Source organism: Papaver somniferum, chromosome 9 (genome assembly GCF_003573695.1).
Source record: "Papaver somniferum cultivar HN1 chromosome 9, ASM357369v1, whole genome shotgun sequence".
Taxonomy (NCBI): domain Eukaryota; kingdom Viridiplantae; phylum Streptophyta; class Magnoliopsida; order Ranunculales; family Papaveraceae; genus Papaver; species Papaver somniferum.
Genome location: NC_039366.1, coordinates 179,760,695 through 179,778,210, shown reverse-complemented (window position 1 = coordinate 179,778,210; position 17,516 = coordinate 179,760,695). Strand labels below are relative to the sequence as shown.

General features: G+C 35.5%; 1 protein-coding gene and 1 long non-coding RNA gene across 2 annotated transcripts; both read right to left on the bottom strand.

Annotated features, from left to right (window-relative positions):
• Positions 1 to 825: 825 nt before the first annotated feature.
• On the bottom strand, positions 826 to 1,698 carry LOC113312928. The gene has a single exon (XM_026561661.1). It carries the CDS (start codon positions 1,696 to 1,698, stop codon positions 826 to 828), a length of 873 nt encoding a protein of 290 aa, XP_026417446.1.
• Positions 1,699 to 3,951: 2,253 nt separating this feature from the next.
• On the bottom strand, positions 3,952 to 6,619 carry LOC113308305. The gene is made up of 7 exons (XR_003339652.1): positions 6,377 to 6,619; positions 6,158 to 6,277; positions 5,303 to 5,403; positions 5,096 to 5,179; positions 4,594 to 4,743; positions 4,190 to 4,307; positions 3,952 to 4,098 (listed from the first exon to the last, which is right to left on the bottom strand). It is a non-coding gene; the product is annotated as an uncharacterized LOC113308305 (long non-coding RNA).
• Positions 6,620 to 17,516: the final 10,897 nt, after the last annotated feature.

Below are 17,516 nucleotides of genomic sequence, written 5' to 3'. Positions count from 1 at the left end.
AAGAGGAATCTTTTAGAGATTTGTATGGAATAATAAAGTTCAAAATCAGGTTGTTTATATGAAACGCGGTTAGGTTTAATAAAATTTCTAACTGAAAGTTATTGTCATGGTCTTCTAATCAATTGTGTTTCTAACTTGCACATAGTTGAAAGAGGTAAAACAAGTTACCAAGTTCTTTTTTTTTAATAAAAGAAACAGGGGAAACCCTGCAAGTTACATGACAATAATATTGTTTCCTTCCTGTCTCACCAGAGTCGCAGAAAGTTCTTGAGAGTTTGAGGATACCAGTTACAAAAAACAGACAAGTTAAGACACTTAGTTGCTAGCTTATAATCTATATGGTTCTCAACTACTGGGATTAGGTTAATACTACAAATACTATTGATGCATAATATAAAGTTTTTAGTGTTGTCTCCATGAAGCTTGATTCGATCGTTACAGAGATCTAAAACTTGAAGAGAGATTGCTTCCAAGACTTTCTCGTTGTCACTGTCAATTTGCACATTTGGGTGATTCAATTGACGTAACCATTGGATTGTCGTAGAAGCTGCTTGCGCCTCCAAATCCGGTCCATTGTCTGCTACTGCTGGGAGAGTCCTTCCTCCAAGGAAACCCCTGTATTATCAGAAGTAATTAGAGCAATTGCAGCAGAATTAGAGTTCCTTCCGGTAGCACACGCAATATTAACCTTAATGGTAAAACTGTCAGGTTTAACTGAAACTCTAGACCTCTTAACTTCTATTTCCTGGGTATTATCTAGGTTGAGTTTGGTATTTCTATTGATGTTTATTGTTGTGACGATCAAATCAGTTGTTCTGATTATGTTTAGAGTTTTCTTATCGAAAACCCAATCACACCTAGCTTTCCAAATTCCCCACATGGTATTACTTCTGCATTATTTCCTTCATAGCTAATATCATGGCTAGGGCTATATAAGCAATTTAGAAACCACCTGTGAAAGTCCAAATCAGTATTCTCTAAATATAACATATGAAGACCTAGCCTATCATACACAGCAAGAGTAAAATCACAATACATAAATAAGTGGGTTAGGGTTTCTTCCTGCTTCCCACAGTTGGGGCATAATTTGTTAATTGAGTGAATAATCTGACCAATCCTTTCATTGAGAGGTAATATCGAGAGCACACATTTCCAGATGAAGGTTTTGATTCTTGGCATCACATTCATGCTCCATATTTCTTTCCACATTCTCTGAGCTTGAGCATCTTCCGTTCTTCGAACTCTTATCAGCTTATTGTAAAGCGACTTAGTAGTGAAGCAACCTTTCCGGTCCAAAGTCCAGGTAAGTTGATCCTCTTGTCCACTTTTTATCTCAATAGTTATGATATTAGGTATGCAGTGATCCTCAAAGTATGTCTCTAGTTTTTGCATATCCCAAATCCTGTCCTGATCATTGCAGTCCATCAGTTTACTTAACCATGTCACTGGAGAAAGATCCTTATAATTTTTGACTTGTGTAATACCCTCTTTGCACCATTTGTCCTCCCATATTTTGATGTTGTTTCCATTTCCCACCTTCCACAGCGAATTTTCTCTGACATTGTGCGCCTCTCTAACGATATTCTTCCAAACCCATGAAGTTGTAGTAGGGCATTTATAGTTTTGGTGAAGAATGTTCTTCTCCTTTAGGTACTTGTGCTCATAAATTTGTGCCCACAAAGTTGTTGGTTCATTCATTAGTCTCCACGAAACCTTGCAATCATGGCAGCATTGAAGACTCTGAGGTTAAGAAATCCTATACCTCCTAAGCTCTTAAGAATACACATTGAAACCCAGGCTCTTAAGTAGACACCTTTGCTTCCTTCTTTATCTTTCCCCCAAAAAAACTCTCTTTGTAACCTATCGATTTTGTTTATTGTGTCAATAGGAATTTTAAAGCTATTCATTTGAAAAATAGGAACAGTAGAGGTCGAGGTTTGCACCAAGACAGACTTCTCGGACGCCGATAGAGTGTTATTATAGCTTTTCATCTTGTTATCCACTCTATCGATGAGACACCGGAAAGAGTCAGTTTTAGAGACATGGGTAAATAGGGGTGACCCTAAATACAAGTTACCAAGTTCATGGGTTTGCTATCAAAGTGGGTTTTGATTAAGATGAATACGTGGGTACTTTTTTGATTTGACATTTATTATAAAAACGGGAAAATTGAAAAAAAAAAAATTGTTTTGATGATTTACCAAGGATAACTGATATGACTTGAAATACTATAATAGTATAAAATTATGGGGTACTGACGAAGTGGTAAGACTAAAGTTTATTTGCAGTTGTCTCACTGGATAAGGGAAACTGATATCATTCTCAATAGATAGGTTATCTCGAATGTTATGTTTGTGATACAAATGTTCTCTCAAGAATCCATAAAATTCTCTTCCCATAGCTACAGATTTGGAGGGGGAAAATAAGATATTTTGCTCCATAATTTGATCAGAAATATTCACAAAAGTCTTAGATTATGAAGACATATAATAAATTGAATACTAAAGATTTTTTAGGAACATTGAAATATCTAATTTGAATACCTCGGATTTTTGTGGAATTAAATACCCATGGTTTTGAATGCCTCAGATTTGTATAAAACTATATAAGTAGTTTGAATACCACGGATTAATATAGATTCTCAATTATCTGTAAATTGAATACACACTTAAAAATGTTTTGACTTTTTTGTTAAAAATTTATATCATTAATCCAAGGGTCCTGTTAACCTGTATACCACAGGTTAACAGGGGTATAGTCGATTTTTGGTTACATAGAAAACTGAAATCGGTTGCCGAATGAATGATTACTTAAATTTCTCTTTAATTGTGATTTAAGTTCCAGTGATACCATGTTTCGTTTTATCTTCTCTACCCTGTGAATCTGTGATGGCTGTCATTGCCATTTTTCTATTAACAGTTGAATCATCAGGAAAGTGTCGTTCAGACGAGGCGAAAGTCATGCGATAAGTCAGGCGATGCTGACTTAGTCAAACCGGAAATTCTTCTTCGATTCTTCCTTTGATTTAGCACTCCCTGTTCGATTTCAATTAAATTTTATGTTCTTGATTTGATTCTTTCCTGTTTTCCTACTTTTAATTTTTTCTTAGTTAAAATTTTTTTAGTTTTGATAATCCTCTTATATGTTCTAATTTAGGGTTTCCTCTTTCCCAATTTTTCCTGTTAAATCTTTGATTTGTAATATGCTTGATAAGTTAAATTAACCTTCTGTGTTGTTTTCCTCAGCTCTTATCAAATCTTTTTGATTGCTTCTAAATTAGTTCTTCCTTTCTCTTTATTTTAGGTCATGAGCTAATGAAGGTGCAGTCATAGAGTTTCAGTTCATCATCATGAGATTCGTAAATCAACAATGATATTTGGGTTGACAGGCTGTTAATACCGTATGGGTTTGGTTCACAGATTTGGGTATTATTACAGATCTTTGGTTCAGCTTCATAGTTTGGTATCACTACACCATTTTTTAGGGATTAGCAACGGACTCACTGGGGTCGCAATGGCAGAATGACGTTTCAAAACACGATGTTGCATTTTTTTCGCAACGGCATAAACTCCGTTGCGATTCTTGGTCAGCAACGGAAATTTGCAACTTTTTGTGCCGTTGCGACCCTGTTTATTCGCAACCAAGGTATGTCGTTGCTAAGCTGTTTCTAATTACAGGAATACCCCTACCCAGATCTAAAATGTTATTGGTTCTGGTTCTAATTTACTGGTTCTGGTTCTTACTTAGCAACAGATTATAGACGTTGCTAATATTTTGCAACATTAAAAGAAAGGTCAAGTCTCCATTGACCTGGTCAAAATCATTTCCCCCATGCAGTTACCCAGCTCCCCATATTCATCATTTCCACAGATTTACAAACTACAATGTCATTCATTCATTCAACATTCATTCAATAGACGTACAAAACTGTATTAATTATAAAAAAGGGATTCTTCAATTGAAGTTGAACAAAAAGTTTTGATACAAATGTATGCCAAGTATCACGGCAAACTAGTGTACATATAGAAACTCACGAAATGTATTCTTCTGAAAACAGGTCCACTGAGTTACAAACTTTGCAGCGCATATGTATGGTCCCTATTTTACAGCACATAGTAAAACCCACGAATGAGAATCATATTTACAGAGAGCATACATGTATAAGAGAGAATAGCCATAATAGTTTTACCTATATTTCTTCCTTAACTCCAGGTAAAGGTCACGCACATGCTGAAGTGCTATATTGTAAAACCGGATAAACAAAACTGCAACAGAAATCGGAAGTACAAGATCAGCAGCTTCAACACCTGGTAGTTGATTAACCAGTTCAAAAATTAGTCAAAAACACGTTGTTCAGAAGTTCAGGTCCCTAGTTGGTGATCATAGTTAATTTGTAATCTCAAGAAGACAAGCTACTAACAAGTTTCAATTCTGAGGTCCTTATTGTGCTAAATTTGTTCCAACCTCATTTGTTATAACCTTGGAAATTATAGTTTTACTACAACAAGGAGGAATTTACGAATGTTGATAAGTTCAACGACATCAGCATTAGTAACTCAATACCAATAACAATTCAAGCATTGACGGACTTACCCATTTTCTTCCATGGTTATCCTCCTTTATCCAGGTATCAAGTTCTTCAGTCAATTCCAATGCAAACATATAAAGCCTGCAAGATCCTTCCGTACTGCAGCAGTTCTATCTGCTTTTACTTTTGAATTCCCACATTCCCAAGGGACTTTCCTGTACAGAAGAATAAAACAAAACAACAAGAGTGAGAGGACATAATCTAGAAGAAATAATCTTCGATGCATTGTACACAAAAAAATCGAGCTTTAAGTTGGTGATTGGGAAAAATGAACATAAGTCACTTTTCATAATTGATTTATATCTTTATTATAGTAACTATGGGAGAGTATGAACAAAATAGCTCGTCCATCGTCAAACCTAAGAAAAGTAATGAATTTCCCCAAATCATTCCGCCTTCTTTAGTCATAATTGATAATATTTTACAATGAAAACGTTTTGTCCATCTTTCCCAAATAGGCAGGGCGTAGAATTGCTACTAGTATTATGATCAAGAAGAAGAGCTTACATTTAGTATTCCTTTAACTCCAGCTTCCTCCAAGTCTTCATGACATGCGGCTTCGCCTATAGTGTCATCATCCTCCCATCCAGCCTGAGACCAAATTATGAAAGAAGGTCAAATAACACTCCAGATACAGCCAGTGCTGCTATCCTTGGCACGGTCTCAATAATAAAAAAAATGAAGATAACATAGAGAAAACGGGAAAGTACATACTCTTCTCGATCAGGAGATGACACCATAAGAAGTTCCAACCTACTCTTGCAATCAACCGTGTAACCCTCGCCATCTTTCTTGATTCCGTGGAATACACCTGTCTGTGTTTTATGATAAGAGAATCAGCAAGGATTCCCCATAATGTGGTCGAACATAGATGCAGTAGTAACCAGAGACAGAGCAATAATTAACACAAGATGGCTAGGTAGGAAATTAGACATGAATACATCATCACCGAAAGATTCATGTCTGTCGATAAAGCAAAGATAACTCCAAAAAAAAAGGATTCAGATGAAAGTCGACTACATTATTTAGAAAATAAGAAAGTATTTTCCTCTTTTTTATCCTGTCCCTTGTTGTTTGTTGCAACTAATTAGAACAAACAGATTTACAAGGAACAGTTGAACAAATTGCGTTGGATATCACATGTTTGATATTGGTATCCTAACCTCTCAAGAAGCAAATGAAAATACATCATCCACTCAGTCGTGGCCTAGAAACTCCATCCCTTTGTGGATGTCTACTCCCGTATAATTTCACCAAAAGATCTGAACTTCCATTAACAAAAATTTTCATATTTAAAGTAGAATTAGCTACAACAAGTGTTACTTATATGGACGACAATTACAAACATACACCTCAAGATAATACATCAAAAATGTTTATATACTTTAAACTTCCAGATTCCATATATCTCATTCGGAGTGAGCTGAGGTTCAATAACTTCGCCATGTTCCCATTTAATACCTTGAGTGGTTTAAATTTTAAAGTAATGCGATTTGCAACAAACATAAATTGACATGACTGAAAAATATCCAAATTTGGTGTTTACTTCTCATACGAAAAAATACTTACTAAACCATAGAGGCGGTGACGAGTATTTGGTTTGAAACCAGGAAGGTTTCTTTGCAGACGAACATAAGACATAATTTTGTGTTCCCCTTCACAAGGAACATTAGCATCAGAAAGGATAACCTACAAGAAGAAATACGTTACGAGAAAATAATTTTATCTTGACTAATCAGTATTGGAAATTCCAAAAACTAAGTTTGGTATCTTGACTAATAATTTTACCCATTAGGCAGCAGTCATGGCTATAATACACTTTGAATAACCACATCCTCCCATTTGAAAAGCACCTGATTGATGGTATATCCTTTAAAAATATATATAGAAGAACTTTGTAAGCAAATATTCTGCCGGACTTGCAGCCAAGAGATCATTTTTTTGATTTGATTTTTCCCCCATGGACCCTTGCGTTTCTATCTTTCCAGACTTCTCATACATTTGCATAAAAAATCAGAAACCAAACCAACATTTGCTTATCTTTTAAGTTTGTATTAGTTATTTAACAGATAAGGAAGAAGAGAAGTGGAAACAAATTTCTCTAGTGCTTGTGCAGTGTATAAAAAGATATACAGCGTCTCTTCCTTATCTTTACATAACAAACACAGATTTATCAGTATACCTCTATACCTCGACATGATTTTTGGAGGAACAAAATTATGTAAAGACACAAATGCCAAAAACATGACCTTTGGGGGGACAAATGTGTTAAGGTACTTGTATAAATCATTGCATGTTTCTGCCTCTATAAGCTTTTCATATAGTTTTTTTTTTATGGGAAGTCACCAGCGGTTTTGTCACTTTCCCAATACAACAAAAACACTTCTTTCACGTCATACTTCAACTCCAATAAATCGATCCTCTCCGCTAGATATAGTTCTCTAGAAAAGTTAAGCCACCAGTTCATTTTTCAGCGAGCTTACCTTAAAAGACCTTAAGTGTTTATCTATCAATGTTTTTTTCAACCCACCAGTCTAACCGGAACGTTATATTTTTTTCATCCATTACCTGCAAATCAACATCATCATAAAAATCCTTATTATCCTTAGTAATGTCGAGCCACATACTAGTGACAATCGAACCCTTGGTATGTAGAGCTACCAAACTACTAGCTTTAGTTTTTTTCGCAGATAATTTATCTCCACTTTGCAGTAGTTTCCTTGATGAGTCTCAGGTATCTTTTAGCCAAAAGTGATATGTAAGTATGGATGGTGAAATTTGGATATGAGGCAAAAATGTCATTTCAAGACAAGAGGCAAAATGGTACTTCCATAACTAGCGGTCGAGTCATCATTATGAGCTAACAAGTCGTCTTCAAAAGTTCATCAAGATTAAAATGAGAGAGGATTGGACGTAAAGGGAACTGTAAAGACAAGTTTGATCCCCATCGCAAAAACATAATCTCAAGCCCTATAAGATAAAACTCAAATCTCACAGTAGAAACTTAGCCCTTGGTCCTCAAAGAACCCATAGCCATGTTTTCTAGTATACGTCCCCGCGAGACATTGTTGGTCGTGATGTTGTGATTCCTAGTGCACATCCTCGAAGAGATACTGCTGGTCACGTAGATTTTATAGAGCGTAAGACGTCCCGACAGACTTGTGAACCAGAACAAACACAATTCCAACATGTCTTTGCGAGACACAACTGGTTATCATGCCATTATTCCTAGTATACATCCTCGACGAAATATTGTTGAGATTTGAAATCATCTATCACTCAAAAGTCTATCTAGTATCTCATATTTGAGACAAAAGTCGTACAGCTATATTGACTTCAATATACACATTTGATATTTCGAGCTGAGTTTAACTCGCTTACATATTTCTCGAAATATGTGTCGGTAAGCTTTAGGTTTAACCAGGTTCATCTTATATTCTTGACGAAAGTCAAAAGATGATCATGTGAAAATCGCCTTCTAACATCTTACATGATTTGTGTGAGACAGTCATTTGATGTAGACTCGAAATATTTCGTATTGGTCATTTGATCACTTGAAAATTGCTTTGAAGCTAATAGTTTGTGTGACATAGCTATTCTTGTCTTCTAAGAATATTTCAATGATTGAAATGAGAGTTTAGAACACTTAACCATAATTGGATTATGAGCAAAGTATGCGTACTTGCATATGTGTTGATCCAAGACCGGAATGTAGTATGCATACCTGTATGCGTACTGGCGAGGTCGGGTAAAGTCCGGGAGCTAGAGTATGCGTACTGGCAAAGTCAGTTGAAATCCGGGTATTATAGTATGCGTGCTTGTACGCGAACTGGATTCAACTGAAACTTGAAAATGTACGACAGTATGCATACCCGTTTGCATACTGGCGAACACAGTCCAAGTCCGGCTACTTAGGTATGCGTACCCGTTTGCATACTTGAGTAGATTATGTTCTAAAATCGATTTTATCATGAACTAATACATTTATATAATAAGGAACACGATCTTTTGCAAATTTTGTTATAATGTTCATAAATTGATTCTAGTGAATCAAAATCGATTTTGCTTCAATTGTGTCTTGTATACTTCTATGAGAATACAAACAATTGAACAACTCTAGAACTAGTTTCATTTGAGTCATTTGAACTAGTTATGGTTAAGATGAACAAGGTTGATATGAAAGTTTTCATATGGCTAACTTCGGTTAACTATTGTCGAGCCAACAAAGGTGTACACGTTTAGGTACAATTATTCATATCTAAATGAAGTCACTTTTCATTTATGTGTAACAAGCTAAGTTCGATCTAACGGTTGAAAGATATTAGCTTGAGTCTAATCAGGTTTTCATCTAACGGTGAATATTGAATGCTTTTTTACCAAGGTAACATTGATTGCAAACCCTGATTTGAAGACTATATAAAGGAGAACTCTAGCAACTGGGAAAGCTAATCCCCACACCTCCTGTGTGATAGTAGTTGCGATCACAAGAGTCGATTCTCCTTTAACCTTAGGTTTTTCTAAAACCCGGTAGGTTAACGACTTGAAGACTTCATTGGGATTATGAAGAAAGACCCAACTATTTTCTATGTAGTTGCGTGTTCTGATCTTATTTTTTTCTATCGTGATTGAGTACTATCTTCTCTAAGATTTTCTCGAGATTTAATCTCCGATAGGCAAGACAAAAAGTAGTCACAAACATCTTCGTCTCATCATTTGTGATTCTACAATATCTTGTTTCGCTACCATACGATTGAAATTATTGTGAGGTGATTGATATTTCTAGGTTGTTCTTCGGTGATATAAGTCTGGTATATCAATTTGTTCCTGTTCACCTTGATTTATCAAAAGACATAACAAAACTCATAGGTATATTAGTGGGAGACAGATTTATCTATTCAATAGACTTTTCTGTATGAGACAGATTGGTTTATCAAGTCTTCGACTTTGGGTCGTGGCAACTCTTAGTTGTGGGTGAGATCAGCTAAGGGAATCAAATGCGCAGAATCCAACGTGGTTCTAGAGGCGTAAGGAACACGACTTTACCTTGATTAGTGTGAGATTGGTTAGGGCTCAACTAAATTCCAGTCCGAAGTTAACTTGGAGTAGGCTAGTGTATGTAGCGGCTTAATACAGTGTGGTGTTCAAATCTGGACTAGGTCCCGGGATTTTTCTGCATTTGCGGTTTCCTCGTTAACAAAACTTCAGGTATCTGTGTTATTTCTTTTCCGCATTATATTTTATATATAATTGAAATATTACAGGTTGTGCCTAAGTTCAATCAATTGTGAATCCAACCTTTGGTTTTTGATTAAATTGATTGACACTTGGATATTGGTTTTTGATACCGTCTAAGTTATTTCTTATATTCAATCGGGCTCGCAAATTCCTATTTGTTTGATTGCAGATTGAATTGAGAAATAGAGATATAACTCTTTGATATACTTTTCTTAAGATTGAGTCTGACTGTCTGGTTGATTCTCTTGAAAGTATATTGGAGTTAGTCCATACAGATTGCTAAGCGGAATATTGGGTGTGGTTGTTAGACCCCCGCTTTTTCAAAAAGATAGAATGAACTTTTGAAAAATTCTGCAGTATTGATCTTTCCCCGATCCACTTTTATGCGAAAGTAATATATGGATCCGTAAGTTTTCTTATGTTGAGCGTTTCCGATTAAATTAATCAATAAGGTCATTTGTGGTTAATTTATTCAAGTTTATTGGATACAAATCCATGTGGTTTGTTAATGTCCAAAGAAATCCTTATTTTCTTGTAAAACTAATGTCGCTCTTGTTGTTCTTTCGGCAATGACATATTATGGGGGAGAGTTCTTAATTGAGCTTGTGCTTAATTGCCAAATCTTTATGGGGAGTGCGGCTGTGGAATATTGTAGGAGTTATCATGCATATTTATAAACTCCTTGATGAATACACTAAGTTTCGCCTATGTGAAATCATCGAAACAAAGTTGATATGTTCTCTTTTAGTCATGAATTATTTCTTTGAGAATTTCATTATGATCCGTAGTTTTCGTACCTTTGCCAATTTATATTTGATAAAAACGGGGAGAATTATTTGGTAGTTTACACTACATACATATTGTTTACGGATCATTATGTAAGGGGCAGTGGTTTTCATTGTGAGATGGAAGTATTGACTAAGGGGGAGTAATTCATATCACCATAGTATTATTGTCAAAGTTGTGATGCAATTGGACTTTGATGTTGTGTAATAATACTATGACACTGTATAACAATGATTGAGAATAATTGTTTTCTATTTGTTATGGCTACGGATCTTCAACAACAATGATGCTGAGTTGAACACGTTCAGAATCGCTGGAGTACTTGGAGTAGCGAATAATTCAAGGAATGTTGAAGACCCAAGGAAATCAAGCATGATGGATGAGAAGCTACAAAGTTTATTTATTTTATAATCCATATGTATAGATAGTTTTGTCATTAAAATTGACAAAGGGGGAGATTGTTAGAGCACTGCTCGGTCGAACTCGCAAGCGTTTTTATCTCAAGCTTGTTTGTCAAGCTTAGTTGATCAAAACTATAGTCTTGATTTCTAGTCTACTTATATCTATGTCTCGGATTATGATAGAATGTGTAGGTGAGCTTTTGACTTCACGGCATTCATCGATTGAAGATGAAGATCTACTGAGGAGAGCTTGGAGGAAATTCATCAACAAAAGGTATGTGAAGACTAAAACTTATCTATCACTCAAAAGTCTGTTTTATTCTATCTCCTAATGAGAGTAAGTCATATATCTATATAAACTTTTATATTATACACATTTGATATTTCAAATTGAGTTTATCTCGCTTATCTATTTCTCGAAATATGTGTTGAAAGCTTTTTTCTCTAACTATGTTCATCATTATTCTTGAAAAGTTTAGTTGGAAACAATTTATTTGTTGGAAACTAAATATTATGTTAAAAGATGATCATGTGGAAATTGCCTTGAAACATCTTACATGATTTGTGTGAGACAATCATTTGATGTCGACTTGGAAGGTTTTGTATCGATCATTTGATCACTTGAAAATTACTTGAAGCTAATAGTTTGTGTGAGACAGTTATTGTCGTCTTCTAAGGATGTTTCAATAATTGAATGTTTAGAACAATTGACCATGTCTGGATACAACACGGTATGCATACATAGTATGCGAACTATATTTTTATGATTCAGGTCCGGGAACCTTGTTTGCGTACCTAGTATGCAAACGGTTTTAACTGTAAAGATCTGGGAACCTTGTTTGCGTACTTAGTATGTGAACGGTTTTACCTGGCTATCTATGTGAAACGCAATTAGATTCATTTGATTTTCTTTCATGTTTGATTGATCATCATATTTGATCTAGAAGTGTTAGATGAATGTGGTTAAGACAAAAGTGTTCATATGGATAACTTCGGTTAACTGTTATTAAGCCAACTCAATATACACGTTTAGGTACGGTTACCCATATCCAAATGAAGGTATATTTCATTTGTGTGTAACAAGCTAAGACCATCTAACGATGGAGATTTCTTAGCTCGAACCTTAAATTAGGATTTCATTTAACTGTGAATATTGAATGCTTTGTTACTAAGCTATCTTAACTTTGATTGTAAGCAACCCTGATTTGAAAGACTATTTAAGGGAGAAGTCTAGAAACTGGAAAATCTAACCAGGGCACTTTCCTGTGTCCTAGTTGCGTACTAGAGTCGATTCTCTTTTAACCTAGGTTTTTCCAAAACCATATTAGGTTAATGACTTGAAGACTTCATTTGGGGTTTGTGAAGCCAGGTTCAACTATTTTCTCAGTAGTTACGTATTCTAATTTTACTTGTTCTACATATTGAGTAGTATCTTCTCTAAGATTTGCTCGAGATTTATCTCCGGTAGGTAAGATATAAAAAGTAGTCACAAAGTTCTTCGTCCCAAACTTTGTGATTCCGCAATAACTTATTCTACCACCATATAGTTAAGTTATTGTGAGGTGATTGATATTTTTAGGCTGCTCTTCGGGAATATAAGACTGAATTATCAATTGGTTCATGTTCACCTTGATTTATCATAAGACGGAACAAAACTTCATAGGTACTTCTGTGGGAGACAAATTTATCTATCAGAATAGACTTATTTGTGGGAGACAGATTTGTTTATAAGTCTTCGACTTTGCACTACACCAAATTCTGGATTAGCAACCCAAATTAGCAACAGAGCTAAAGTTGTTGCTAATTAGCAACTAAAAAAATTTATTTCTAAGATTTAGCAACAACTATTTTCTGTCGCGAAATTCACGACTGCTAACCTTTGGTTGCTATTAGCAACTGCAGAAATATCAGGCATGCCACTCGTCTGCGTGCCAAGTAACACTCGTTGTTATTTGTCTGCCCAAGTCAACTCAACACATTTTGAATCAGATATATGAATCCACCCCGACTCCCATATTTCTCTAACCCTAGACTTCAGAAATCTTATTCACTCCCTTCTAGAACCATTCTCTCTATCCAGCCGCAAAAAAGAAGAAGAAGAAGAAGAAGAGATAGGAGCCGCATATGGTGGTGAAGAAAAATATATTGGTGCACAAACGCACCTATCATTAAACTTGAAGAAGTTTATGCTGTGACTGGTGAAGAATCTCTTATCTAAATCTCAGTGATTTAGTTTTCTAATTCGAATTTAAATCGATTTTGTTGCTTATTGGTTTGATTTTTTTTTTGTTGATTTTGTGTGGAAAAGAGAAACTGTACCGATTTGATAAAGATGAAATTCAATAGAAAGAAAGAGGAATTAAAACTTTGAAGCTTCTTAAAAATAAACAGACTGAGAAAGTATTTGGTTATGAGACTATCCAAGCCATTCAAGATCGGTGTTAATCATCAAGGTTTGTTGTTTTTTATTTCTGAATTTATTTTGGTTTTATTTGAAGCGTTGATTTAATCTGTGAGATTTGATTGGTTTTTTTTTTCTTTTTGTGAATGTAAAGATGGGAATACGCTGGAGTCTGATCTTGATTCCGGCTGTGAATTGATGAATTTAGAAACTTGGACTGCATCTGGCTTTGAGGAGAATCATTTGGGTGGGTCACCGTCCTTCTCAAATAGTTCTACTTAGCAATTTCTTCTTTTGACTGCTAACATCAAGTCATGTGTCTGGACGAAAAACTCATGCTAGAGCTGCAGAGCATTGGCATACATCTGGGAAGAATGGTAAGTATCATTTTCCACTTTCTTCTTTGAAGATCCCATTTGCTAATTAGGTTCATCATCTTGAGTAAGAACCTCATGTAAACTTCGATCTCACTCTAAGATTCAACATATTTGTTAATGTTAAGCTATTGGTGGTGCATTTAGTTATTACTTGGTAATGGTTTGTTTGGTTGTCTCTAATATTTGTTCCATCCCAGCTAGATCTGATAGAGGGAGAAGATGAACAGATAATTATAGAAATTCAGGAACTTAAGAAGGGGCTATACCGAAGGGATTGACACTGGATGGTTTTATTATTGTACTGAACTTTTCTTAGAATATTCTAATGGATTTAAACATTTACCTTTGCCAAATTACCGTGCATTTCTTTTTAAGCAATTGACTAGACCTTATATGTGGGAGATATCTGATATGTGTATCTCTTTTTGGAACTGATGTGGAACATCACTTGTTTTCTGTTTTGAACTAGCAGGCAAGGAGGAAGAAAGTTAAGTTAAGCAAGATATATAAAGCCCTTCCGAAGGTAGGATAAACATTTGAATGACTTTAATATTAGATTATTTTATGTTGCTTAAGTAAACATAATGGAGGATTTTTTGCGGGGAGACTGAGCAAATTGCAATGAACAAACTTGTTGAGATGGCATACAAAAAGTGAATGGTAATTTTCATTTGTTTTTCCTTTTCCATAGTCTTTGATATATGTCTATTGTGCCACTTTATGGGTTTTGCAATACAGTGAAGCTTATGTCTTACTTAATTATTTGCTAGTCCTCGAGCAAAACTAATAAAAAATAAATAAAATTCATTACTCCAGACCCTAGCTATCTACAACGAACCTTGGAAGGCACTAAAGAATCTCCTTGGTTGGCATACAATCATTGAATATAGGAGGAAGAACCCTGATGCGAAATTCCAATTGTTGTACACGAGTTTGCGCTCAAGCATACTAAAATTCATATAAGTGACAGAGCTCTACTCAGATAGTTGCACTATGGACATCATATTCGGAGTCAAACTAATCATATGGATAGAAAAAGGAGATGGAAATAGAAAAATGTAGATGGTTTTGATGTTAACCAAATGATCGATGTTTCACATATCTGTCTGAAGGCCACTGCCAGAATGAACCTATCTTAATGGACTGAGATACCGGTCTGACTAATATCAACACAACTGGCATATACAAGGGAACCAGTGGTCAATAACTTAAATCTAGATCAACAAACTGGCAAATACATGGGAACCAGCAGTTGACTACACAGAACAATAACCATATTTTTTTTAAATTAACGGCATGAATAGATCTTTTTGATCCAAGCGCATGCTTCTTGTCAGCAGATTACACGATAGTTCCCACGGGTCCTGCATTCCTCGCTTGCTTAGGCGACGGAAACAGGGAGAACACACGCATATTGCTATCCAAGTGTTAATAATTATTCCGATTGGTCTAACTGGTCCGGTCTTTTTTTTTTTTTTAGTAACTCAGTCACTCTAATTCACCCTAGCAGTGGTAACAACTTGAATCGTGCGCCCCACCTAATCACTTAGAGAAACATAGTTTAAAATGAAAAAATAAAATGAAAAAAAGAAATGAAAAGGACTCAACGAGATATGGTGCAACTATCATGTTATTTCTAACACCTGAGCTCTGTGCTTTTATGAATAGACTCTATAGATGTTTCCATATAATCATATTGGTTCCTCAACTCCTACAACCAAGATGTTCCCATCCACTTAGATTGGTTAGTGCAAACCTTAATAGGCATAAATTTCTAGGATCTGGAGTTTACTAATTGCAGCTAAAATTTTTATCCCATACCCCCAAACTTAAATCTAACATTGTCCTCAATATTCTAAAGATGAAACTAAAAACATGAATAAGGAGAAACTGTTACCATTTGAAGCGAAAGAGTTAAGTAAAGATATTACCGTGTTGCATGAGCATGGGATACCTCCCAAGAAGTGCTAAGTTTAAAGTCTTCAGCCAGACTTAGGAAAGGATTAGTCAACTCGAACCATAAAGTAACAGTCGGAATAACTGCGGGTCTTCAAAACTAAATAGAGCTGACCAAAGGAAACTACAATGAACCAAGAAAGTGGACAAGAATAGCATGCCCTTACCTAGTTTCCTGAAAACTATCGCTAATTGCGGTTCAGGTTCAGGTTCTATGAAAGGGTCTAAATAGAATATTTTCATAGGGCTGCATTTCTTCATAGATGGGATCCGAATCACTAGGTCTTAGAGTCTGTAAAAACTCAAATACGAACTTAGAATCACGAAGTAATAACCTAAATAATTACGGATCCTCTAAGTCAATCAGATATGACTTACATAATTGACCACAGTGAGAGTAGTGGTCATTCTTAAGCAAATGTGTCGATTCTAATTTCCTAAGGCATTTAGGTTTAGTCTCACAACTTAATATTTGACACATTTGAAATCTATATGTTCCCACATTTGGAAGAAAACTATTTGGTGGGAAAACAAAATCAATCTTGGTATTATTGCCTGGGTTAACCACATCAACCAGAGGATGGGTTTCTAACAGTTGAGACTCTTGTTGGATATCATTAGGTTTTGGAAAACGAGTATGAAGATAATCTTGTAAGATGGTTGAGGCATTGATGTCAAGTCCCAAGTGAGGGACCTTACTAAGAATTAAAGCACATGGAGGATGATACTCACCCCCAAACTTAGAGTTTTCAGTGTCTCTAGATAGACTAGTCACAACTTCCCTAATTTGTAGGTCATCAGATTCTTGAAAATGGGCAATTGATTCTTCTAAGTTGTAATCTTGCAGTGCATCCTCACTCACCTCTACGAGTTCATCTAAGACTATTGTTTCTAAATCTTATGACTCTAAAACAGTATTCTCATGATAAAACGGTTCCTCTAAACCTTTCTTGGTTTCATAAACAAGACATACTACATCGTCTGAAACGGGGGTATCTCTAGTCAAATCCTCGTCCTTTTGAATAGGTGAATAATTTTTAAAATTATTAGGATCTGAACCAGAAATAATATAATCATTATAAGGCTCAATTGGGGTAACAAATTCCTGATCACTATTCCCACACATTTCCGATTCTTCATCAACACTATCTTCATCATCATAACATAATTTTTGACATTTAATAATTCTCAATCTTTGTTTCCAACTACATGGTCTATGCTTATAATATTTCTCATAGATCGTTAGAGGTGATTCCTCAATAAAAGTTGGAGTATCCATATATCGCTGCCCACGCATATATTCACCAAGAGTCATTTCCGAAAACGTCTCTTGATAACGAGAATTTCTAGACATATATTCTCGCAACGTCATCTCAGGTGGCGTCTCCTCAAAAGGATTCATCACCGAAGAAATATAAACTACAGAGGGATTCTATACAATCACAAACAAGGCCGACTCGACTCCACCAAAGCAAACCTAAAGATTTCTAGCAAACAAAAAGCATGATGGCTCCACTTAGATTGTTTCTAGACCAGCTTCTATCTCTCGAAGGGGAATTCATTACAGTTTGAGCAACCCCTCTGGATCAATCCGAGCTAATGTGAGATGAAACTGAGGCGAGGGAAGCTCAATGGAGCTTTGATACCCAAGGCCTCACCGGCGTTACAAGGCGGCTTGTTTCAACTCCCAGAAGTCACCATGAACTTTGAAGTTGCTTAAAAGGTAACCAATATCCTTCGAAAATTTTTCCTAACAAGCTCGATACCCTATA

Bases quoted from the DNA above. Each gene is read 5' to 3' on its own strand.
- LOC113312928 (XM_026561661.1), bottom strand. From the start codon at position 1,698: ATGAATGAACCAACAACTTTGTGGGCACAAATTTATGAGCACAAGTAC.